At 35.5% G+C, this 27,830-nt stretch overlaps 1 protein-coding gene across 3 annotated transcripts in view; it reads right to left on the bottom strand.

Annotated features, from left to right (window-relative positions):
• The window catches only part of Mctp (multiple C2 domain and transmembrane region protein), a 955,910-nt gene that overhangs the window by 521,802 nt on the left and 406,278 nt on the right, over positions 1 to 27,830 (bottom strand). For all 3 annotated transcript variants that reach the window (XR_014129216.1, XM_081746500.1, XM_081746491.1), the window contains exon 2: positions 25,842 to 26,065. Coding sequence is in view for 2 of the 3 variants with exons in the window: in XM_081746500.1 (XP_081602626.1) it covers positions 25,842 to 26,065 (224 nt within the window). In the remaining variant the exon portion in view is untranslated. The remainder of the gene's footprint in view (positions 1 to 25,841; positions 26,066 to 27,830) is intronic.

Genomic DNA, 27,830 nt, shown 5'->3' on the forward strand with positions numbered 1-27,830 from the left:
TGCCTAGTTTTCGAGTTGAGTTGATTTGAACTTCCCTTTCAGCAGCGGGTCCTACTGATTAACGTGGAATCTAAACCACATGAGCTCCCGCAGGGAGTCGAACCCGCGTCTCCCACGCCAAAGGTGCGTAAGCTTACCGCTTAGCCACGAAGGAGCTCAGCCTAGTTTTCGAGTAAATTGGGGAAAAGGAGGAACAACGAAAAATACCACGTATGTATTCACCGATTTATTACTAGTAGTAACATTAATGCATGCGAAAGTGTACAAATGTAGTGTGAACAGTTCTGCCAGAAAAACGACAAATAAAAAGACGTATACGAACAAGTGATATTTACTAGCGTGTGACACGTATTGCCATGAATGCGAGAATACAATTAGAAAACAAGACAAAAAAAAAAAAAAAAAAACACTGTACATGATGTGACACAATGAGTCCAGACACCAATTAGTACGTCCCAGTGAGGACTAGGACAAAATTCTCATCATTAACCTGAAGACATACCGTATTGCTGCAGGTGTGTTCGTAAGGCTTGTGTACATCTGCGAAGAGGCATGACATCTTGTTTTAAAACGTGCTGCAGCGTCATTGATCTACACAATGAGTTCATCACGGGTGGCTAGTTTGACTTTGTACACTTCATTCTTCACCTATCCCCAGATTCCGTAGTTCATTGGTTATAAATCAGGAGACCTGGGTGGCCAACGTATGGGTTTACTATGACGTCCTCCAGCATCCGGAGTAGTGGTTATTGAGGAACGCTTGGACCTGCAATGTCGACTGTGCTGGAGCCCCATCTAACTGAAAGTACATGTTTTGGCAGATTTCCAGTGGTAGTGGTAGTGTCTCCAGAAACTGAAAGAAAGTATTTTCAGTCAGGTCATTGTCTAGGACAATTGGGCTAATGAGTATGTCATTCACCACGACACACCACACATTAACCGAGAATCTGTGCTGGAAATTTGTGTGCATGGTTGCATGCAGATTGGCACGCCACTAATAACGCCAATTGTGGTTATTATTTATGCTATCTCGCGTAAAAGTAGCCTCGCCGGTGAATATAATGTACGGGATGTGATGATGTGCTCATGTTTGCGTTAACCACATACAAAAGGCCACACGCTTCTCTTAGTCACCATCATGAAATCTTTGTACACGCTGGAATTGGTACGGATGCAGGCCTTCCTCTGCTAATGTTCTCTACACTGCTATTTGAAACTTGACCTTGAGCCGACGTGCTATGCGCTTCGACTTGGTGTCTGGCTGCGTTCCACGGATTGCAGAATAACGCCGACGTGTCGCACGTGACAACCTTCTATTTCCCTCAGCATGTCCAACAGCGGGCACTGCGCTGGTCTCTGATAGACTGGTACACGTTGGCGAACACACGGATGTTTGGTGTTCGACGGTTTGGAATTCTACGCCGGTACTCGTTTACTGCCTGATGACTATTGCCATTGCAGAACAAATAGACGAATATTATGTCTGCATATTCTGCATTTGTGAATACGGCGGGCATGCTGGCCCATTAAATTTCCCACACTGCAACTGTGACGCACAAGACATGGATCTGGAATCAGGGTCTCGCTACTCGGCGCGGAGCATAGGATCTATGCTCACCCGGCAGAAGCCTCCACATTTCAATTGTACACTTTCATATGCATTAATGGTACTACAAGTAATAAATTTGTGAATACTCGTACGTACGTGGTATTTTTCGTTGTTCCTCCTTTTCCCTTATTTACTCAAAAACTAGGCGTTTCGCGATATATGTTCATATGACATTTTTCATATACTAGTCACGTACAATCACCTACCGCAGTATTTGCATTACCTCCTGTTACACCCTGTATATATTTAAAAATTTAAGACCCATGGTTATACCCTTAGGCAAAAGGAGACGGATGATTAATAACAGTGAATGATAGTGAACTTAATTTGATTTGCCGCTCTCCTACCGGAAATCGCACCCAAATGCACTAAAGTCACATGTGCTAGCCAGTAGGCGAGCGGGGAGGGCTCCTTTCAGTGTCGTAGATAAGGCGATATGATGAATATGTCCCCTTCCTTCTTAGCTCATTAATTCAGAAGCTTAATATTGGATTTTAGTTTTGAAAAACATGCAGAGAAGGAGAAATTACATTTACCAATATTTTTCTCGGTCTTCATTTGAATGCAATTCACCGATGCTTAGAAATAAATTGGATTTATGTAATCTACATAATAATTAGTTTTGTAGAATACTCATCTGTAGTCAGTAACATAAATACGTGATTAGTTTTTGTGAATAATAGCAATGCGACACAATTCAGAATATCATCTTCTGCATACACATCGCCGATATTTCCACATATTGGCGAATACACCCATTTACTTGCATCATAATCCAGTGAATGTGCAAAATTTCTCATTTTGAATTTGTGTCAACCAATTTGTACTTTGTTCTGGCATAGAGTGAAGTTTCTATTCAGTATTGTTCAGGAGACAAAGAGGGACAACATTTTGACGAACGTGCAAAATAGTTTTGTGATAATTTCATAAACTGGCGATTATAGAACTGTACATATTACACGTGATTTCCTGAGTGCCTACTTTGCCATAGAACAAGTTATACATCGGCTATGTGAAGTTGCTCCCCCCAGTCAATATTTTAAGATGCTATTGATAATTACCTCACAATTTGTTCCAATGGTTTACTATGTCTTATAATTTGTTCATGCTTATTTAAGGGAAGGGAGACCTATGCTATTGGGGCTCAAAAGGATTTTTTGATTTTTCATAATAGCGTGTCAGATAAATAACGCGCGTTTCTAATTGTTTAATTTTAACTAAAATAGTCTAATCATACTTTAGTAGGTATTCACAACTATGATAATAATAATAATAATAATAATAATAATAATAATAATAATAATAATAATAATAATAATAATAATAATAATAATAATAATAATAATAATAATAATAATAAAATCCTTCACTTTAGATTGAAAACACCATATTTGGAGACGGTTTCCCTTCTTACATTTTATTGTAACTCTGATAATAACAGACTTACCCTATGTCAAGGGACTAGGTTCTTTTTTCATATCATATCACATAGTTGTTGTAATTCTTCCCTCGAACATGACATTTTCCTTTAGGCTCCTCTGTGGTTCTCATTAACACGTACTAACGCAGTATAGATTAAAAACTGTATTACTTGAGACTGGTTGTAGAATTGACGACAAAGAAACAATGTGTACCTTGACATTTTGTAACATAATGAAAATACAGCGCCTCGATGGTCTTCCGAAGTGCAATACCAGCTTTTACTTTTTCAGAAATTAGGTAGCTAGCGAAAACAAATAATATTAGCAGTATCCTCTTTTTCTGTCCTGTGTAGTTTGAAATTCTGGTAAATAATTCATTAATGATAGATTCACATATTTATTTCATAATATTGATCCAGAAAGTTCTTTTACTACTTCATCTTGTTTTTCAGTGAAATAGGAAACAAATGTAATATATGGTTTACAGCTAATCAAAAATGGAAGAATAAACTTGATCTAAGTACCATTTGGCTTGGTACCTTGGTACCAGTAAAGCAGAAAAAAGCACCCTTCCCTCCCATCCCATCAACTCTTTTAGCCAATGACAGCATATAAACACACCACAGCGACTCTGCGGAACAGACGCACGAACTCGTCAGATGAGTAATAATTCACTTTAGAAATACAAGTGAATACAAATATCTTATAATGTTGCGATGATTTCTTTATGGTATCTCTGCATTCTTTAAAACGGATGATTTCACATAAATATGTTTATAAAATAGCCAGTACTCACCTTAACGAATTGCTCGCCTTGCATTTTATTATTATTATTATTGTTATTATTATTATTATTATTATTATTATTATTATTATTATTATTATTATTATTATTATTGTTTTTTGCTGTGCTTTAGCCGTGTATACTTCCAAAAGTTTATCTTTATTTCCATAAAAGCACTCACCGACTAAGATCTTGATAATGTTTCGATCCAACCTTCTAAAAATTTTCTCAATTATGCAGTCATGTTAGCTTTGCGATTACAATTGAGCAAAGTATTGTGAAGTTGCTCAGATTAATAAATCAAAATAATCGAACCAATCTGAAATATAGCTCAACTAAACGACAACACTTTAAATTCTGGAAGTTTAAAATAGAATTATTTTCTCATTTTAAAAAAAAAATCCACCAGCTTTTCTCATATTGGCCGAAACGACATTCATGAAATGTCCTATAGCAACAGTATTATATGCGGCCAATATACATAATGCGAGTGGGTCACACAGCTATATACCACCCAATAATCATGAATTACATCTCTATGATACTGGTACTATAAGTTCATTGTGAAAATTATTAGAAAAAAATATGGAGTGTCCGTTGAAAATGAAGCACTGAAACAATATCTGCGATTTTTCACCGTCAAGTGTTTTAGTAAGTATATCATGAATTTTACGAAGTTATTCTAGAGATACCACAGCTCAGTGGTAGAGCTTACCCTTTGTAAGCAGGGTTCCCAATTTCACCCCAGGTCATATGAATTTGTGGTACACAATATTGTGATCGAGTACTTTCTTTGAGATCTTCAATCATCTTCAACTTGCTTACATAATCCGCCTTTTTTTAGGTTACCTGCAATGAAGATCCCACATTTCCACATATTCCCGGTCTGTTCATTACAATCTCTGAAGATGAATGCAATGTCTGCATTCGAAACGTCGGATGTGAATATATTCACCTGACATAACCCGAGAACATTTAATACAAATAAGCTTGGTGATTTCAGTAAAGATACATATTGGCGGCTTGGATATCAAATAGCTTAACTCCAAAAAAATGAAGAAAAAAATTGACATGTTTTTATTCGCTTCTATGGAACAGTATGTTTTTTTTTTTAATTACCAACAGGAAATTATAAAACAAGAAGGAATACCTAGTAACGGATTTGGTTGCCAGTATAACTTAAATATAAATTGTTCAAGAGATGTTGTACTTCAAATTTTAGTCTTAGAAAATTTTATTTTTGCAGTTAAGCGGTCTATTCATGAGTATATGTTCCCGTTATATATTTGTATTATGATCTTCTAGCATCTGAAAATGACTTTGGGATAGGGAAGAGGTCATGGATGTGGAAGAGATTTGGGTAGGGTATTTTAGAAGGTACAATTCTTATGATGGCATAGTTTTGAGCACATAAATCCCTAATGTTAAATCAACGATGTACAGATGTACAAACTGAATCTCTGTCGCTCGATATATCTTTTTCTCCCCTCAAAGCATTTTCAACACGAACGATTTCTTCACTTTTCACCCCTCCTAAAAAAGTCATATCTACAGTATTGCATGATGTTGGCCATATAGCAATAATTGTGTTAAAATTGGATTGATTTCTTCATCCGAATAGTCGAACCTTATTATTATTCTATATATTCTAATAATTATGTATTTTAATAACAATTAATTAATACTAATTCTAAGAATAACTAATTTTATTCCAATAATAAAAATATCGTTGGGAGAATGAATATTCCAATACGAAAGGGAAAATTACCGAAGTTTTTGGAATAATATAACATTTTGTGTGTAATTTGAACACCTGTGGATCCAAGAGTTTTGAAATGACCCTCGAATTCTTCCTTCCTTACAATATTGGAAGATTGGCCAACGCGTCGACGGCGGGAATTCGTGAGAAGTAGGCCACGAAGGTCTCTGTCACTTGTCCATATCAATCTAGGCATGCACCCTTAAATTTGTGTTGGAACTGGTCCAATACAACAAGTCACTACCTAGATACATCTATGTAGCATTAAATGAGTATTATTCTGAACTCGAAAAGGCGATAAGTAATTGTAAAATACTTCCTGTATTTTCAGAAAGGAAATGAAAGAATTAGATTGTTTTTATGAGAGAAAGAAAAATGAAGTCTTTAAGTTTTACGTCCCACAGTTATACCGGCTAGGCTAAAGGAGACGGTGATGATGATAAATGAATGAAATGGTGAAATGAAGAAAGTGGGAGAAAATGGGAGAACCCATAGAAAACCCACGCACACGGTGTTTGTCCCTGGCGCAAGCTAGGATCGAATCAAGGACCCCGTGTACCAGAGGTGAACGCTCTACCACTGAGCGACCGCGGCCCCTCATAGGAGAAGGAATACAGATGAAATGTGAAATAAAATTTTCATGCTTCATCAATAATATCCTGTTAAACAAGTGTAGTTTTATGGAGAAAGTGTACAAATGTATGTTGAGTTAGGAAATTTCTTTTTTTTTTGGGGGGGGGTACGAACTCGTAGGACACCTCCTATGGGTGTGCTCCTGTATCAATCACTATTTATGACTTCCTCTAGCGAGGTACTGAACAGGTAAGTAGATCATCAGTACTTTCTGAAATGAAAAGTAACCCTCAGAGTCAAAAGTTTGGCAACCCCTGCAAATAACACTAATATCGTTCGAGCTACCTTCTTGGATTCATTACAAGAATTCCAAAACATAGAATTATTTTATTTAAATACTTTTTCTTCTTTTTTTTATACCGAAAACCTAGTATGCTCTGGAGTTTCCAAGCCACAATTTTGTTGCGTACCAACTAGAAGCTGATACAAGCAAGTAACAACTATAGAGTAACCTTGACCACAGGCGTGAGACGTCAAACTGTTTTATTTGTATTTTTATTACCTACTCGACATCCACTCGATGATTACACAAGGCCGCATAGGTTCTGTTGTTTTTATAATTTTGGGTGTTTTATATGTATTTGAACATGCTGAAACCGAAACTGGCACTAGTTTTCTCATATCACGTAAGAATTTCTCACAATTCACGATTTATTATTGTTGATTGCGGTATGCATGTTTAAGCGTAATTCAACTGATTGATGCTAGATGTCACAAGTACGTGGTGAAATTATCCAGGCGGTAATAAAAATGAATATGTTTTAAATGTAAGGAAGTGTAATTCATTTAAATTAACTAAAATTTTGCCTGCATGAATAATTAAAATATTTCTATATCAAACCTTGTTATCTCATTTCAAATAAATTTCATATTTAATTATCGCAAATCTTAGATGTGCTTCAATAGTATGAAATGTTAATATCTTAGGTTAGTTCTTTTTCGTAGTTCGTTGAATACTGTGTTGCCATGGCAACTCGTGGTTGTAAGAATAGACCAGATTTATTTTGTTACATCTGTGGTGAATTTGTTCCACACAAACAGAGACAGAAAATTACAGATTTTGTAAGAAGGGCATATTTTGCATACTTCCGTATGGAACTTGGAGATCAAGGTAAATCGTGGACTCCACACAACCTGTGTAGATATTGTGTGGAATCGTTTCGGAACTGGAGCACTGAAAAGCGGTCATCTATGCCATTCGCAGTACCAATGGTATGCAGAGAACCCAAAAACCATATCGACGATTGCTACTTCTGCTCCTGTGAAATTGTAGGACACAATTCTCGAAACAAGACAAATATAGTGTATCCCAATATTCCCTCTGCAATGAGACCTGTGCTGCACGGCCTAGACTTACCTGTTCCGATACCTCCATCAAGTCTTGAGTTTGTAACTGATCCTAGTTCGTACAGTGATTCAGTGGAAAATAGTGAAATAGAAGATGAAGTTTAAACCCCCCTAGCGGATCTCGTGACCCTATACTACTCACTCAACGCCAGCTCAATGATCTAGTTAGAGGCATAAAAATGTCTAAAGAATCTGCTGAACTTCTTGGTTCCAGACAATGAAAATAACTTGCTGGCCTGTGGAACATTTTCCTGATACAGATATCGGGAAAAAGAATTTGTGTAGTATTTCTCAAAAGAAGATTCTGTCGTGTTTTGTTGTGATGTGTCAGGTTTGTTGATCAAGTTAAATTTCCCTTGCCTTTCTAGTGATTGGAGATTATTCATTGACTCGAATAAAACAAGTTTAAAATTTGTTCTGTTATATAATGGAATAAGTTCCCCTCAGTTCCTATTGCTCATTCTTTGTCACTGAAAGGAACATACGACAATGTGCAATTTATTCTTAATAAAATTAAATACGAGGTACATGGTTGGGTGGTGTGTGGAGATTTGAAGATTTTGAGCATTGTACTTGGGCAACAAGGTGGGTATACAAAAATACCATGTAACATCTGCGAGTAGGATAGTAGGGCACGAAATGACCACAGGGGAAGGAAACAGTGGCCATTACGGAAAACACTGAACGGGGGATCAAGAAACATCATTCAACAAAATTTAGTCAGTCCTGAGAAAATTATACTTCCTCCCCTTCACATAAAATTAGGATTGATGAAACAATTTGTTAAGGCACTCGACAAGGAGGGCGAATGTTTCAAGTTCACATGCAACAAATTTTCTCCACTTTTATGTGCCAAAGTGAAAGAAGGTGTCTTCGTTGGCCCAGACATTAGGAAGTTAATGAAGGATAAAAACTTCGAGGCAACAATGACTAATGCTGAAAGGGCTGCTTGGACACCATTTAAAAGCGTGGTGGTGAACTTCCTGGGGAACCACAAAAGTGCTGATTACAGAGAAGTTGTTGAGAATATGTTAGTTAAATTTCAAGAACTGGGTTGCAACATGAATCTCAAGTTGCATTTTTTGTATTCTCATCTTGATTACTTTCCACCAAATTAAGTGAGGAACAAGGCGAACGGTTCCACCAAGACATGAGGGATATGGAGAAAAGGTATCAGGACTTTGGAGTGTTAGCATGATGGCTCACTAGTGTTGCACATTGCACAGAGAAACTTCAGAAGAAAATGACAAGAAAATTAGGAAAGGCTATAAGAGAAAGCGTGCTAAAAAGATGTAAAAAATAAGTATGTTATATGACTGTGTTGATTTCCATTTTACAACGTATATATTAATGTATATATTACCATATTATATGTATATATGTAATAATATCTATGTGTAGAGAATCTTATATTCTTTTCTTTGTCTGTCTGCATTCACATTAAACAAAACATGTTTAGATATTTAGCATAATAAGCTTTTTAGTCTGATAGAAGATAAGAAATAAGGTATAATAAAGCAGTATTAAATACGGAAGAAGGCCCAAATTTTGACATTGATTTGTAAGAAAACCTTACGTGACAGGGAAAAACGAATTCATTATTCGTAATCAGCTAGAAACAAAGAATTAAGTTCACCTATTAATCAAAAAACAACATGAACTTTTTTTCAATTTGCAGCCCTGTGTTATTAAACAGCTGTAACTTCCACCCTCTAAACAATGAATAAGGTGTTAAAGAGAGAGAGAGAGAGAGAGAGAGAGAGAGAGAGAGAAAACGCAACACAAACAGAAACTCATAAATTTCATGTCGCGTGTTGTTCTATGCCTGCCTACATTGTTGATCCCAAAAGAGGCGTACCTTTATGTGCCAAGAACTAAACATAAAAAAGAGCAGTATGTTTTATTTTTTCACTCAGCTATCATTGCAACTGAAAATGGGACTGAAACACAGGAATAGTGCACAATGGGAAATTGAGGATTAAAGGAAAACTTATATAAGCAGCTGCTGTAACTCTCATGTATGTTTTCTGCTTGAATGACACATGAATATTTCTCATTGTTTCCTTAGGAATGCTTCCAACAGTTCAATGAATTCCAGTTGTCTATGATAGTAAACTGCACTGTTGAGTCTCGGAATTTAGTTAGTAACAATTGCTATGTCCATTTTTAAAACTAATTTCTATTCTGGTTGGTTGGTTAGATTCGCGTTTAGCGTTTCTATAAGACGTTTAGCGTTTCGCATTTAGCGTTTCTATAACTGTTAATTCTATGAGACGTGAATCAACAATTTAAGGTGGAATCCAAAGTACCTTAATGCGTTCATATTTCTAGGCTCTTCTATCAGGAATCGAAACAGACCCGAGTCCAAACGCGTTCACGCTAGCTACTAGACCATCAGTGAGTTCAAGTTTGTATTGTAATCCAACTGTCACATCACAAGATATATTTTTAGTCAAACTTATCACAGAAAGTGTCCATATTTGTCAATTTATTATCCAATCAACAATTTGGCCCTGCAGGGATTAAATCAAAGCATTCTCGGTTGCAAGACAACCATCTATGGCCTAGTAAACTAGACCATAAACTTTTCTAAAGGTATAATAAAAGATAACCAGATACACAACGTATATAGGACAATGATATTCAGGCTTCAAGTAGTTGATAGAATTCACGGTAAACATGCGTTTTACGGTGTAGGAACACTGTAACAATTAAGTTTTCCACAGAATATCTTTTTTTTTTCTCTTCGTACTCACAAATTAGTAGTATTATTGCTTTCATACTAACGCCACTTGTTTGAGAGTGTTATATACTACTTGAAACTAGAGTGCTATATACGCTGTCCAAACAATCATTGTTCACCTATTTTTCTTTTCCGTGGTAAATATGCGCACGAGGCAAAAGTTGAGGCTGTCTCGTTTTGAAAGTGATGTCAACGTGAAAGTGATGAACTGTGTCGTGAAAGTGATGTCTCATCTTACAAATTTGTCGTGAAACTGGTTTCTATTGGAAGAGTTGTGCCACGTCACGGAAGTTCTGTGTCGTACGGTGCGCAGACCTATTTTGTGGTATAACCAAACTTTTGGTGCATGGGGTCAAACCCTGCTCCCGATAAGTGAACTTTGTGGTGGACAAACACCTCGTGCGTGGGTTTTCTCGGGGTTCTCCCGTTTCCTCCCACTTTCTTCATTCCGCAATTTCATTCATTTCTCATTATCACCGTCTTCTTTAGCCTAGCCGGCATAATCGTGGGACGTAAAACTGAAAGATTTCATTTGTTTTTCATAAATCACGTCGGATTCGTTGTACTTCAAGTTACTATACCACAGCATTGGTCATGAAGGACAGAGTCTGAAATCTAGTACTACAAATGCATTTTGTACCCGTAGCAAAGTTTGGACTTGCGAACACTCATCGAAAGTGAACGCTCTAGCAATAAAACAACTGAGAAGCTATTCAACTAAAACATTGAGATAATATATAGACCTCTATATATTATCTCAATGAACTAAAACAATAAATGTGGTAATAGAGTGTGTGTATCATGAAAAGGATTTAAGTAAGCTCCTCTGTTCCTCTAAAAAGGCTTTCAGAGAAACCGATAGAAACAGCAAAACCCATACATTTTACGCACTGTTCTTTACACTTGATATTTCTTTTCGTAATAACTTCAAAGTAAATTAAATGATTTTAATATGACTGCTAGAAAATTTATAGAAAATTAAATTCTTTCAATGTTATGGAAACTAGTGTTGGAAAAAGATTACTAAAATTTGGATGAAATGTTATTAAGATCCCAAAAGTTGCAATGAAACCAATAATTTGGAACTTAGAAGATCGAAAGTAGAAGCTGTGCATCTTATTTTTGTTACTAAAAGAAGGTATACATCTTACTAAAAGACGCTTCTGCTTTTACAAAAAAGAAATGTTTAATACAGCATTAGGCATAACAGGAACATTTGCTAAAAAAGAAATTGATCACTCATGCAAATTCCTTCACTCGCTTGATCCGTCAAAATTTGAGAAGACTTACATACCAAAGTAGCGTCACAGGAAATACAAACATTGAAAGAAAGACTTGTAGCATTTTGTTTGATTCACCGAGGAGGAGACGAGTGCAGTTAGAAGAGCCATGAGGGAAGCCCACAATATAAACATTGCTATATTACCATCTCGTCTCCTCGTCAACGCCTCTATGCCTCGTCAACAGTAGAGTTCTGTCCGACTTTCATTCCTTCTTATTTCGAATGCAAGTGATTTCATTACTTCGATATTGTTGCTGCGTGTAAAAAGACTTTCTGGGACGCGATTTCTTGTACCATTTAAAATTTTGAGTTTGTCCTGTTTCCCTCAAAGAGCGCTCCATGATCACTTTGGTTTTGTCCGAAAAGTCCTTCGTCTAAACTATTTCACGTATTTCATTGTTTTCACAAAGTTTAAGCCTAATGGGAATTATAGGAGTGGCAATGGCTTTTTGTGCACCCTAGTATTGATATGCCATCGTCGATAGGTTCCACCGAGGGATCAGAAACCTGTACCATATTATTTCTTTCCTTAAGCATTTTTTTTTTTAAATTCTCGAGTCCTTTTACTATTTAAAATATTTGAGTTGTCCTCCGCCCACTTCTCTGGCAATGCCATTGTTGAGATACATATATTATTTTTAATGTTTTATTATTTAATAAAAATATTGTAATGTATTTATATTACTTTTATATTAATAAAGATATAAGAAGATATGCCTTACGTCTCATGCTCTTCTTAATTGGCTTGAATGAATGAATTACTGAAAATTTCTTTGCTGTCCTTGAGAAAAACTTTGCTACGGATGCCCATCACAAGACAGAATTCCAATATTTTTCTCTGTTTAAATATGGTTCTCTGTATAATTGCAAAAATCCCCATATGAAATTAATGTCGTTTTCTGCCAATAAAGGCGCAAAAATTAATTTATAACCTCACATGATTTGGCATCAAATATCCAGTTCATGAATACATATTCACACAAAACAATAAAACAATACTATGCTCGAATGCTTCAAAAATAATTGTGTTGATGGCATTATACAAAGTGATAAAATGCGTCATTGCAAAAGTTAGTGAACTCAATAACAGTTAATTGTATTGACACATTTCCCATTTTGTGCCTGTTTAAAATTTGCTATTGTCTTAACGTTAGTGTTTAAATGAATTTCTCTTAACAGACTAACATTCAACGGTAATAGGAATTTATAAAGGGAATATGTTCAACAAATGAAGTTTGTAAACTATTACTTACTCTAATACCGGTATTAAATTTATTAGTCTCTAATTGATTAAAAGTTATACTAAAAGAACATAACATGTAATCAGGGCCGGATCTAGGATTGTCTGAGGGGGAGGGGTGCACCAATAACTACCAAAATGACCAATCAGACTGAAACTCTTCAAAGTGACATGTGACAATATTCTTTATTCCTGACAACACTGATGCATAGAACGGAGGAAAATATTTTAAATAGGGTCACAAGTGATATGCAGGAAAAAAAAAAGTTCTCTCTTCCTGGCTTCTGTTTTCTTCCCTACTTGGCAAATATTATATAATCTCCTTTTCCCTCCTTTTCCTTCAACATTTAGAAAATCGACTTAAACTATTGCTTTTGCAAAGCTCTGTTTTCTATTAAGACCCAAACGGAAACATGATGGCAGGAAGGTTCGGTAAGTGTTGCTATTTTCACTGCTAGCTTTTCATTTTAAATAGTGTATATTTACAACGAAAGGGGGGGAGGTGCACATGCACTTTTGCACCCCCCTAAATCCGACCCTACATGTAATAATGATTCTAGTGCTTGATCTTTCTTTGTAAAATATGGCTGCATACAGATTATCTCGTCCCTCTCGAGACAAAGGGGCGTATCTTATTTTCTCTACTTTTCCAGGGGACAAGTTTAAAGTTTTTTTTTCACAATTTATTCTATCGTGTTCTGTTAAAATTTAATTTGATCTCGTAAGTTATACACCTGAAACGAAGGAAATCAAACTAAATTTTAAAAGAAGAGGATAGAATAAATAATGGCTAAAGGTTTAAACTTCTCTCCTGGAAAAGTTAAGAAAATGATATATGCCCTTTTGTCTCGAGAGGGACGACATAATTGATCTACACACAGATATTTAGGGGATACTGTGGCTCAGTGGTAGAGCGCTTACCTCTGGTGCGTGGGGGTCTTGGTTTGATCCCCGGCCAAGTGTTTGAGGTGGACAATATCGTGCTCGTGGATTTTCTTGTAATACTTCCATTTCCTCCCACTTTTCTTTCCACCAATTCTTCCATCATCATCCACTTGCTTTAATCATCGTCTTCCTTAGCATAATAGGCATAATTGTGAGACGTTAAGCTCCCAAGATTTTTACAGAAAGATATTTTAAAAAAATGAAAATCTATAGAATAAATTCTTTTGGAATTTGGGCAAAATGTCTCGCAAAATTTCAACGTCAACATGTAAAATATTGAATTCATTGTCATCTTTTGATAGGTTAATACGTATTATAAGCATATTGGTCATAAAGAGTTTATCTTGAAGTTTGGTTTACTCTGTCCATCCAGGAGACAAAAACTCTCAAGAATTAATTGGTGGATTACCGTCAATTTTGCTCAGGCAGTAGAAGGTCAAAAGCTAGGAATGGAGTCCATTGTTGAAAGTGATCCATCCACCTAAAGTGGTAAAAATTAGTCATCTTAGGTTTCTACGCTGATTATGATTAAAAAAAAAATGCAATTGATTAAGCGTTCCAATGATACATTTCATCTTTCTATCAAAACTGGAGGTGATAAAAATCCACTACTGCTTCTGTTTTCAATATTGATCTACTTAGAGCAAAAACAATTAGTGATAGGGAGAACTTTTTTTTTTTTTTTTTTTTTTTTTTTTGAGGAATAGATTCAACATTCTTTGAACATGTACCAGTTTCCGTCTTAATTCTCTATTCAAAATGGAAGTGGCAGAAATCAACCACTTCCACTGTTAATATTCAACTTTATGTTTGAAAATATGCTTTTTTTTTTTTTTTTTTTTTTTTTTTTAATGTCGAAGGAAGCTATGATATAGACTTGAAAAGTACTATAGAAATATCGTGAATATTTTAGATTTCGCAAAAATTGAGTGGAGGCCTGTGTGGATAAATTTAAAAAAAATCTCCTGAACGCGATACTTACATCGTTAAAAAATTGTGATCGGAATGTTGAGTAACCTTAATGATCTTCCTTAATCCTTATAATCTTCGTTCTATTTTCTCCACGTTCGTGAATTACGTTGAACAACTTAAAAATAATGAAGGACATCAAGAAATGTAGAAAGCGAGCCCTTTCTAATAGTAGAGAAATTTAAGATTTCAAATATTATGACATGTATAAACTGCGCGCTTAGATTTCGGGCCAATAAAGAAAATTTTGTAAACATTGTTTATTTGCTAAAGCTTAGCGTCCCTTTTCAGCACCAAGGCTACATGAAACGTGGACCTATCACACAGTTTAAGGTGGAATCCGAACCACCTTAATGAATTAAAAGAACTAACGATCATGCCATTAATAAAAAGTGCATATACTTGCATACGTATGTAATTGAGCTTTCTATACTAATTTGAAAATGCTGAATACAATGGAACAACTTTTAACCATATTTGTGCAGGGGTCGCAAAAGTGACCTCAGATTTTGGACCTTTGAGGCACCGTTTATGCCAATAGTGAAAGTGCCCACACTTTTCATACATTTCTAATTGCGTCTTTTATATCAAGTTGAGAATGATGAATGCAACTAAAAAAATATTTTCAAACATATTTGTGCATGAGATCACAAGAAATATTATCTCAAAGTTGGAATATTTATACTTATTTACTAGCTTTAATAAGTTTTAGTATTACTGAAGTGCTCTCTCATATCAATCATTATCTATCTATCTATCTATCTAACTATCTATACACACACACACACACACCAACATATATATATATATATATATATATATATATATATATATATATATATACATACTGTTCCATAATTCGTGTTATTTTCTACAGCGCTGGGAGAAAATGAAGTTTATACACTATTAATGTAAAATTTGGCACTCCTATTGAGAAATATCTGAATTTTTCGAATTTGTAAAGAAAATAAGAGAAAATTGCTGTTTAGCCCCCCTTTTAGGGGTGTAAACACGAAAGTTCATTTTCCTTATGGGAGATTCAATGTTAAATTTTAGAAGCAGTTTTCTCCAATAATTATTCATGAAGATTTTGGAGCAAATGAGTTGTATTTGTTACAATATGCAAAAACACTCATTCACAAAGCTAATAAAGCCGTCTCAAACATTATTTTGCGAAGGTCCCCCTTTTGGGGGCAAGGAGCGTAAAAAGTTGGTGGGTGATATGTTACCAAAATCCCAAAATTTATTTTTGGAATGCCAGTAAGCGTGAGATTAATCACAAATGTCACAGAATTAATGCTCTAATGTCCTTACGTGTAACAGTGACTGATAGTGGGGCTTCAGCCCCCTTTCAAAAATAAAAAAAATCACCATAAATATCCTTAGTAGGGACATACGAGAAGAAGGTATTTTTGTTAATTAATGTGAAATTTGGCGTCATTGTATCAAATGAGTATGCGTTTTTTAAATTTGGAATGTTATTTTGATAACACACCGCCTTAGGGGGCACAGGGGGCGAAGTACTCGATGATGGATCTTTATAAAAATTCAAAATTTTGTTCCGGAAATGCCAGTGAGCGTCAGATTTTTCACCACTGTCACAGAATTAATATTCTAATGCTCCTTGCATGTGCGAGTGACTTATATGGGGTATAGCCCCCTTTCAAAAATTTAAAAAAAATTACCATAAATATCCTTAGTAGGTACATACGAGAAGAAGGTATTTTTTTAATTAATGTAAAATTAGGCGTCATTGTATCAAAAGAGTATGCGTTTTTCAAATCCGGAATGTTATTTTGATAACGCACCGCCTTAGGAGTGCACAGGGGGCGAAGTACTGATGATGAATGTTTATAAAAATTCCAAATTTTATTCTGGAAGTGTGAATGAGTATTAGATTAATCACAAATGACACAGAATTAATATTCCTTGCATGTGCCAGTGATTGATGTGGTGCTACAGCCACTTTCCACAAATCACCAAAAATCACGATAAATATCCTTAACAGGGACATACCGGAAGAAGCTTTTTTTCTGTTGGTCGCTTAATGTGAAATTTGGCGTTATTGTAATAAAAAGTTAAGCATTTTCCAAATCTGAAATATTATTTTGGTAACAGGGCACAAAGATCGCGGTTGGTAATTTTTGGCTTTGGAGGGCACAGGGGCCGAAGTATAAAAATTCCAAATTTTATTTTGGTAGTGCCAATGAGCATGAAATTAATTGCAAGACGCACAGAATTAATGCTCCTGTGCTATTTCCATGTACAATCCGCAGCAAAGAACCTGCAACATGAGTATGTAAGTTAACTGTGAAACTACGACTAACAGCACAGGGAATCAACATAACGTCTAAGTGGCATGCATCACGCCAGGAGAAACCTCGGCATTCTCCCCTGCACACTTTTTTTGGAGCAAAAGACTTCGTCGTTTCACAATAAACATATATGCTCATGTTGCAGGTTTTTTGCTGCGAACTGTACCAGTGACTGATATTAGGCTACAATCCCCTTCCATAAAACAATAGAAATTCATGATGAATGTTCTTATACGCAAGGACCTACTGGCAGAAGGTAAATATTTTTCATTATTAAAGTGAAATTTGGCATTATTGTCGAAAAAATGTTTGTTTAGAAAAAGAGCTAAAGCGACAATATGATAATGGTCATGTGTTGATCTCTTTTAGTGGCGTCAACTCAAAATTTGATTGGCCTAACTGGAGTTTCAATGTAAAATGCGGAAAGCAATTTGCTCTATATTCATACGAATTTTGCTGTAAATTAGCAGTTTTAGGTAGAAAATACGATATCATTCCTCTTCTTCCTCCCCTTTCATCTATGATGGTACATGCGTTTCTAGTTTTATTACGCCAAACCTGCAAATTGGGGAAGATAGGCAGTAAGAAAAATTCAAACTTTTCGTTATTTCCCGTGAGCGTCAAAATATTTGGAAATATACGAAAATTAATGCTTAGAAGCTATCTCCATGTGCGTGCGACCACTTTAGTGATTCAATTCCCCCTTCCCGGTCCCAAAATCATTTAAAGAACCACACCACTTTGTTTTATTATCTTCCATGCTTCTCTCTGGCCTATTCAGAATGCATGCTAAGAGATGTGTGTTTAAGAAGCACTGGAACACGTCCGAACCATTTGTTGGTGTCCCACTGTAAACTGATTTTAAGCAATGTCAACAAAGTTTTATTTATAAAACACCCTCTAATTCCTGACTCAACTCCTTGTTCATGTGTGCTGACAACAGTTTCAGACCTTTTCTTATCGCAATACACCAACGATTTACGAGTTAACGTGTTGACAGTTCAATAGGATTTCGTGTCTGTAATCAACACCTGGGTTAGATTGACTTCTTCGGAAATGGACATTACATAGTAGGTGAATCTCGGGGATAGACTGGCTTAATCATTTGATAATTACTTGTCGTTTCCAGTATACTTTAAGAGTGCATTCATACTGTAGTGTCCTTCAATCACGCAGTCTTTAACTCAGGATCAGCGTGCTAATGTAATTGAATGGTACATTTTATCAGAAAAATCTGCAAGAGCAACAAGATCCTGTATAGTTAAAGAACTCGGATTAAAAGTACACGATATGCAAATTCACCATTTGTACAAACAGTTCCACAGCAATTTTTTTCACACTGCCCATCTTGCATCTAGAAAAAGTGCAGGAAGATCTCCAAGTGTATCTACAGAAGAAACAAAAAGACAGGTGTTGTTATCTGTTACTAGTTCACCGCGGAAATCCCTTGCTCGTCGAAGCTTAGGCTTAAATATTAAGAAAACTACGCTACAAAGAATTTTAAGAAACTTGAAGGTAAAACCATACAAGGTCCGAATGGTTTCTGAATTGTGTGCAAGTGATTATGGTGATCGTGTTTATTTCTGTAACTGGTTTATCGAGAAGTTAAATGAAAACCCTATGTTCTTATTTCAAGTGATGTTTTCCGATGAAGCAAAATTCTTCTTAAATGGTTAAGGAATAATGGTTTGGTGTGGTATAACTGCGACTGAGGTGATAGACCTTTCTTTTTTCATGAAAATATAACAACGTCATTATACCAAAAGCTACTAAGAGAAAAAGTATTTGCTGAACTTGATCGTTTAAATTTAGGTCGAAGTGATGAATTATGGTTTATGCAAGATGGAGCGCCAGCGCATCGCTCAAATACGACTATAAATCTTTTGAGAGAGAAATTTTTGGGAACGGATTATTTCTATGGGGTCAAGTGTCGAATGGCCACCAAGAAGTCCGGATCTTACACCATGCGATTTTTTTCTTGTGGGGATTCCTAAAACAAATTGTCTAGCAAAAATCATGTAACAGTGTAGAGGACTTGGAACAGAGGATTGTCCACAGTATAGAGATGATCACTCCAGATATGTTGGAGAAGGTGTTCACAGTTTCTTTAGTAAATCGCATTAATTTATGTCTTGCTCGTTCAGGAGGGCATGCCGAATAAAAGTAAGTTGATTTTATGGGTTTTACACTTAGGTTAATGATCTTTTTAAACAATTAGTGATAGTAGAGCCAAGAAGAAGAGTTTTCAACAAAGAATAATTTCCAGCAACTGATTCTTATTCCTCGGGAAACATTTGTTTCTATTACAACCGTGTGTCCGTGTGTATTACGTCTGCAGTACATACGAGTAAGTTGTTATATGGAAAGTTGGATAATACGGTTATTGTGTAAGAAGTAATGAAAATACATGCTTTCTCTTTTCACGAATAAAGCAAACAATATTGAAACTTAAAGCTCACTTTTAATTTTTAAAATCTTACTTTTCATTTTTTTTTCCTGCTACGTTTTCCATTGTCATTTTGTGTTCTATTTCGAGATGGTTCTGCTTAAGTGTGTAGAAAATACGTAGGTGATTTGTGTGTGCTATAAAAATAGCCCTAATTGATTTTTAAAAATATAAAATTCTTTGATTATATTCCAGTGCCACTATAACAACAAAGCTATATGCATAATCAGTTACACTGACGTAAGTTATTCATTTACAGTAATTTCCATGTTTATTGTATATATTTTTTTGTTTTGCATAAATGATGACAACTTACATATTAATTATGACATATTTATTGTGAATTTTTGTGACTTTTGGAAGGGGGCTGTAGCCCATATAAGTCACTGGGACATGCAAAGAGCATCGGAATATTAATTCTGTGACATTTGTGACTAATCTCACGCTCATTAGCATTTTTAAAATAAAATTTGGAATTTTCATAAAGATCCACAATCTTATGCTTCGCCCCCTTTGCCGCTAAAGGTGGTGCGTTATCAAAATTATACCGAATTAAAAAAACAACGCCAGCGCCAAATTTCACATTACTTGATTTAAAAAATAGCTTCTTCCGGTGTGTCCATGTTAAGGATATTTATCGTGATTTGTGGAAGGGGCTGTAGCCCCACGTCAATCACTGGCACATGCAAGGAGCATCGGAATCTTAATTCTGTGTCATTTGTGATTAATCTGATACTCATTCAGACTTCCAGAATAAAATTTGTATTATTTTATAAAGATTCAAATGCTTATGCTGCGCGCCCTGTGCCCTCCTAATCCGGTGCCACCAAAATAACATTCTATATTTCAAAAACGCGTACCTTTTTACTAACAAGTAAACCTTACGTTTGGATGAATCGAGTTGCTGACTGAGACACAAATGAGAAAGTAGTACTAAATGTGGTCAGTATTTCAGTGAAGTTGTAGGTGCGAAGCTCCAGGGGCTTAGGAGATACAGCTACCAGAACATCACATGGAAGTACAGAATAGTCTTCATACAGTTGGAGGTAAAAGCTCTGTAAGACCTCTTGTAACAACAAAAGGTGAATAACAAATATATGGGTACATATTAGGACTAGGGGGAAGTCATATAGTAAGGGTATACCTGACGGCGGCCAGCTTGAATTCCGCCATTTTGAATTAAGGTTAAGTTTTTAAAATAGGAATAGGGTCATGTGATACATGATTTAAGACGCAAATTTAATCAGAAGAACAATGGTGACGTTAATTTTGATTTACGCGCAATCGGTAAAAAGTTACAGGGAAATTAAATATTGTTGCAGCATATGTATTAGTCCTTTACCCTACCTTGTAAATTTTGTGTTAACGATAATAATTAAATAAAAAGCTGTTGGATAAATATTAGGTCTATGGTAAGAGTTGCCTTGATGGCGGCCATGTTCAAATCCTCCATTTTCAATCAGACAAAAGTTTTAAACAAAACGCATAACATTGACACCTTATTAATAGCAAATTTTACCATAAATCCAACTGTATAACCATTTTTGCTTTATCATTAACTAGCATTTGTTATCGCATAAACAAGTTGATAATTTAAGGAAAAATCACCAAAGTGGGATTGATTCATAATTGAACTTGGGTCTTTCTTCCAAAAAAAGTCCTCAATTAGTACAATCAATATGTAGTTCAGAAAAGAGCGCATAACTTGCACAAATGCTCTGCTCAAAGTGAGTACACCTGACAAAGGCAATCGAGTTACACTTCACACATTTGTCGTTAACAATTCCGTCAACGCATTAGTCGTAAGGAGCGATCCATTTAATTTTGTGCTGGTTAATGATAAAGCAAAAAGGGTTATAAAGTTCACTGAAATACTGACCACATTTGGTGCTACTTTCTCATATGTGTCTCAGTCAGCAACTCGATTCACCCAAACGTAAGGTTTACTTGTAAGATACATTATTTTAAATTAACTTGACAAGAAATAATGGTTTCTCGGATGTCCCTGCTAAAATATTTATGGCTATTTTTTATGTGATTTTTTGGAAGGGGGCTGTAGCCCCTTATCAATCACTGGCACATGCAAAAAACATCGGAATATTAATTCTGCGAAATTTATGATTAATCTGATGCTCACTGGCATTTGGAATTTTTTAAATAAACATCCATCATTTTATGTTTCACCCCCTGTGCCCCCTAAGGCGGTGCGGTACCAAAGTAACATCCCATATTAAAAGAAACATACATACCTTTCTAGCACAATAACACCAAATTTAACTTCATTGATTTTAAAAAAATAGTTTCTTCCGGTATGTTCCTCCTAAGGATATTTATGGTGAATTTTTAATATGATTTTTGGAAGGGACGCTCTAGCCACATATCAGTCACTGACACATGCAAGAAGCATCGGAATATTAATTCTGTGACATTTGTGATTAATCTGACTCTCACTGGCATTTCCGGAAAAAACTTTGGAATTTTTATAAAGGTCTATCATCTGATGCTTCGCCCCATGTACCCCCTAAGACAGTGGTTACTAAAATAACATTTCAGATGTGAAAAACGCATACTCTTTTGATACACCGACGCCAAATTACACATTAATTGACAGAAGTACCTTCTTTTCTTATGTCACTACTAAGGATATTTATGGTGATTTTTGAGAGGGGGCTATAGCCCCATATAAGTCACTCGCACATGCAAGGAGCATTAGAATATTAATCCTGTGACAGTGGTGAAAATTCTGACACTCACTGGCATTTCCGGAACAAAATTTTGATTTTTTATAAAGATCCATCATCGAGTGCTTCGCCCCCCTGTGCCCCCTAAGGCGGTGCGTTATCAAAATAATATTTCAGATTTGAAAAACGCATACTCTTTTGATACAATGACGCCTAATTTTACATTAATTAAAAAAAATACCTTCTTTTCGTATGTCCCTACTAAGGATATTTATGGTGATTTTTTTTATTTTTGAAAGGGGGCTATAGCCCCATATAAGTCACTCGCACATGCAAGGAGCATTAGAATATTAATTCTGTGACAGTGGTGAAAAATCTGACGCTCACTGGCATTTCCGGAACAAAATTTTGAATTTTTATAAAGATCCATCATCGAGTACTTCGCCCCCTGTGCCCCCTAAGGCGGTGTGTTATCAAAATAACATTCCAGATTTGAAAAACGCATACTCATTTGATACAATGACGCCAAATTTCACATTAATTAACAAAAATACCTCCTTCTCGTATGTCCCTACTAAGGATATATATGGTGATTTTTTTTATTTTTGAAAGGGGGCTGTAGCCCCATTATCCGTCACTGTTACACGTAAGGACATTAGAGCATTAATTCTGTGACATTTGTGATTAATCTCACGCTTACTGGCATTCCAAAAATAAATTTTGGGATTTTGGTAACATATCACCCACCACCTTTCTACGCCCCTTGCCCCCAAAAGGGGGACCTTCGCAAAATAATGTTTGAGACGGCTTTACTAGCTTTGTGAATGGGTGTTTTTGCATTTTGTAACAAATACAACTCATTTGCTCCAAAATCTTCACGAATAATTATTGGAGAAAACTGCTTCTAAAATTTAACATTGAATCTCCCATAAGGAAAATGAACTTTCGTGTTTACACCCCTAAAAGGGGGGCTAAACAGCAATTTTCTCTTATTTTCTTTACAAATTCGAAAAATTCAGATATTTCTCAATAAGAGTGCCAAATTTTACATTAATAGTGTATAAACTTCATCTTCTCCCAGCGCTGTAGAAAATAACACGAATTATGGAACAGTCTGTATATATATATATATATATATATATATATATATATATATATATATATATCATTTTCGTCCCCTCCCCAAGTAGCGGGACTGAATTTGGATTTAAACGGCATCGGAAGTATCACTGTTAATCTCAGCAACCCCGAAAACGATGGATTTGACACTAATATAGATCATTTTCGATCATTTTCATATACCTTTCTCCTTCCCATCCTCTAAGTTGCATCGTCAAAGTGAACTGATAATCATTGCAGCCCCGAACCTCACCTATGTTGAAAATTTGATCGAGATCGGTTAGGTGTATCGAGAGTTATTAAGTCACAAACAGTCAGTTTCAGTAGTCAGTTTCATTTTTATTTAATAGATAGATAACCTAAATTTTAGATCATTTTTATAGGCACCTTATAGACGCGTATGTTTAAAAAATAGTTCTATTTGATTCAGCATCCTGAAAATGGAATATAAAAAAGCAATATTAGAAATTTATTCAAGCATGGGGACTTTTTACTAGTAGCATGGATTTGAAATCGAGATCATATGGACCAATGGTGCAAGCATTAGCCGCAAGATCAGCGGGGAGTTATAGTTCTGGAAATAGTAATTACTTTATTGAACAATATCTTGCAGACTATGACTCATGTTGTAGATTTCTGATATTTTATATTTCTTTAAGTTATTCGGTAAAATAAAAAGAAAGAAAGAAAAATGGTAAGCATAATGAAGAAGTTTAGGAACATGATTCCCAAGTGTCTACTGCGCAGGATAACATCAATTAATCATAATGTAATTAAATTAGTAGATTATGAAGTCTAATAGTCTGATAAGCAATGACATTGATATATCAATAGAGGTAAGCGTATTCAAAATCAAATTAATACATGCGATGCCTTATTTAATCACATAATGAGAAATACGTTGCATAAATCAATGTTAATTTACAAACTGAGCCGAAATTTTCTCCAACAAGCATCAATAGTAGTGGTTGTACAGCAGTTTTTTTTTTTTTTTTTTTTTTTAAGTTTGAGGAGAAGTTTACAGCATGTGCCAAATTTAATCGGGACTGTTGCCAGCAAAACTTCTTAGAATTAATTAATCACCATGAAATACACCATTCTATGGATGTGAGTCCAATCAATGCACAATGCATTTTAGAGGTTTACAGATGACTCATATGCTGCTGCATAACATAAACTCGTGGTTTTGCAGGAAACTTTTTATTGCTTATCCGAAGACAACCTAAAAGCAACGTTTCTGACTCTGGCAAACAAATGACTAGCTACTTTAATGTGCGTTTTATTTATCGAACTTTGGCCGTTTGACGTAACAATTTGTTAATTAGTTTTTTTCTTCTTATAGTATGATTAGAGGTACAGATTGGTTGCATGAAAGATTATTCAAGAATTCTTTGCTTCACAGAATATACAAGAATAGTAGCTGGTAGTCAACAGATTTGCAGCTTCATAATTAATGATGGCTTTCAACTACTTATGCATCGTTCGCTTATTCAATTGCCAACGCTAAAGAAAACTGATGCCTCTTCGTGTATAACACTATTTTTCTTGTACACGTGGTTCCGGGTTAGATTCGCACAGGAGTGCACCAACTGGGTCCAGACTCTCCCAAATTTTGTAACTCGACATACATTTGTATTTTCTTAATAAAAATATACTTGTTTAGCAGAGAAATGGTTGATGTAGCCTAAAGATTTGGCTTTGACAAAGATTGGTTGATGAGAAAGCTTCTGTACATAAATTGTCACAAGGAGTTGTTACGTATTCTCTTTTGAGCATCGCGGCTGTATTATACGCGAACCTACAACTTCAGGTAAAATATTCACATACAGTATATATATCAAATTGCTCGCCTTGAAACCTAGGGTGACGATAAGGTAGGGGTTTGGATAAATTCGACCCTTAAGGAAAGCGGTTTAGTTTGGCGAAACTCGATCCTTAAGGAAAGAGATGAATTGAACGTTTAGTTGCCGTTCACCAAATCTCTTTTCAGTTAAGGAAAGAGACATTTACAGATGATAAACATGTGAAAACAGCAGCAAGATTTAACTTAATTTCGATGGCAATGGCTTTCACATTCTCAATAACATTTACTAAAATGTCTTTGGTTTCTCTTTTGCACTTGACGTGTGAATTAAAATACTACTTTACGTGTATATAAACCAAAGTATACTATTTTTGTAGCCCATCTACGGACCACGCGTACAAGATTAAGATAGACTGTATGTTGGCTATAGAACAGGACAGCCTAGTCGAGTTTCAGTATTCTAAGTAACTCAACAAAGTCTAGCTCCCCATATTCGCTCGGGCACGCGCTAGAGAAAGACTCAAGACTTCTCTAACATTGTAACTGAGACACATAATATTTACGTTCAGCCTTTTCTCTCCGCATCCTCTCTCTGACTCCCTCTTACATCAGCTGGGCTGACCTTCCTCTGGTTAATATGTGCCCAGCCTAATCGTAAGCTCAGCAGTCACCTCTTAAGAACATTCATTCACAATATTAAATACTGGCAAAGAATCAATGTTTAAAGAAAAATCCTTGACTTACCTTAAGCGTAGTGAAGAAGCTATGTGTCTTTTGTACCACTGAGTATCTCTGGTCGGGAAGGTGAGGGACACTGGCAGCACCAGAGGCGTCGGGAGGGATGGTTCGGCGGGGCGATCTCTCTCGATCATCGTGGGTCGTGGTGCTGAGGTCAGAGGCCGACTTGGACAGGTGGCGCATCAACGGAGTGTCCCCGCCGGAATCTACGTTCAGTCGGGCCTTTTCCGCTGAAACAAAAACAACAAAAATCACTTAAAAAACCAAAGAAATAATATGTTCTCTAGAAAAAAATCTGATGACTAATGTAAACAAATAATCATAAAAAAGACTTGAGGGACGAGAAACTGTAAGGGAACTGAAAAGCTTTGAAAACCCAGAGGTCACGAATAGACTACAACCTCGTATGATCTAAGATCGACTTTGCAACATTTATGACCAAAAATGATCGCTTTTGTCTTGAGTCACTTGAATTTCTATTCAAAATTTCGTTTTGGAGAGCCTGTTTGCAATTTCAAACCAGTTTCTTCCTAATGAATAAAATATCTATGTAAAGGTACATACAGAAATTATAAAAGTAAACCGAAAACTCAAGGCAAAAGTACCAAGATCTCAAACTATCAGCATAAAACTAAGCCTTCCACGGAAATATAAATGCGTAGGCAGGAACCAAATTTAGGGACAACCCAAAGTGCTGAGCCCTCACCAAATCGTTCAATTAAAAATAATCATCATTGAACATAAATATTAAAAATGCACTTTGTGGCCATATTTTAACAGCATCATATACCTATGATATATTAATGATTTTGATGGTACCGGTTCTTACATGTATTTACTCTCCTCGGAGTGTTCAATTCTATCCATTTAATATTATTTAACCAGATGGCCATTATTGTAATATAGATACACTCATGTCCAAAATTATTGTCGCATGTCTATAAATATGTTATTGTAGGAATATAATTTGATAACCAATTTGCCCGGTATTTCTTATAATGTTAGTATGTGTATAACCGACAAAGACATGTATGTGGCAAATTTCATGTCAAAAGAGTAGTAAATAAGAACAGTAAAACGAAAATAAAACTTCCTTGTAAATTTAGCAACATTTTGTTTTACTCATTCTAATTTTCGTATTTATGATTCTTTTCCCATGAAATTTACCACAAATATATATTTTCCGATTATACACATAATATCAATATTAAAAGTACCCTGCAGAATCATTATCAAATTATATTCTTACAAGAAGATAGTTATAGATATGCAACAATCATTTTGTACATGAGTGTACATGTTTTAAGTTACACTCTTGCATCAAGCTATGATTTGGTCAAGAGATCCCCAGTAATAAGATTTGAATTTAACCCCTATGAGTAGGATAATAGCAGTGACAGCAATGTTAAGTAGTTTTTATTTACAATAGTATGTAATTTAATTGAACATAATAAATATTGTTAAGTTTCTGGCTGGGTAAACTCTAGTAGAATAAATGGGGTGCTGTATAGGAAGAAAGTAAGTTAAAAGATCGTATATACAGAACAGCAATACAATCGGCAATGATGTACCGTAGTAAAACCTGCGCAATCGTAATAGTCAGTGAAAGAATATGGAAGTGGCAAAAATGAGAATGTTAAGATGGATATGGGGTGTTACGAGGAAGATTAGAATGAGGAACAATTATATAACAGGAATTATTAAGGTGGAACCCTTGAGTAAAAAGTTTCAATAAGGGATACTGAGATGACTGGGACATGTAAAACGAAGAGACAACAACTATGTGGGAAAGAGAATTGAAAATCTGGAAGTGTCAGATAAAAGAAAGAAGGGAAGACCCAAGATGAGATAGAAGGACAAGATTCAAGAAGATTTAAGGGAGAAAAGATGAAGAATATAGAATACCGGTATAGGAGAGTGGAGAAAAGAATTAAAGACGGGAAAGCCGATTTCATATAAACATAAAAGAAGGCGGAAACAAAGAACAACAACAAG

This window comes from Thermobia domestica, chromosome 2, assembly GCF_964235325.1.
Source record: "Thermobia domestica chromosome 2, izTheDome1.hap1.1, whole genome shotgun sequence".
Classification (NCBI taxonomy): Eukaryota; Metazoa; Arthropoda; class Insecta; order Zygentoma; family Lepismatidae; genus Thermobia; species Thermobia domestica.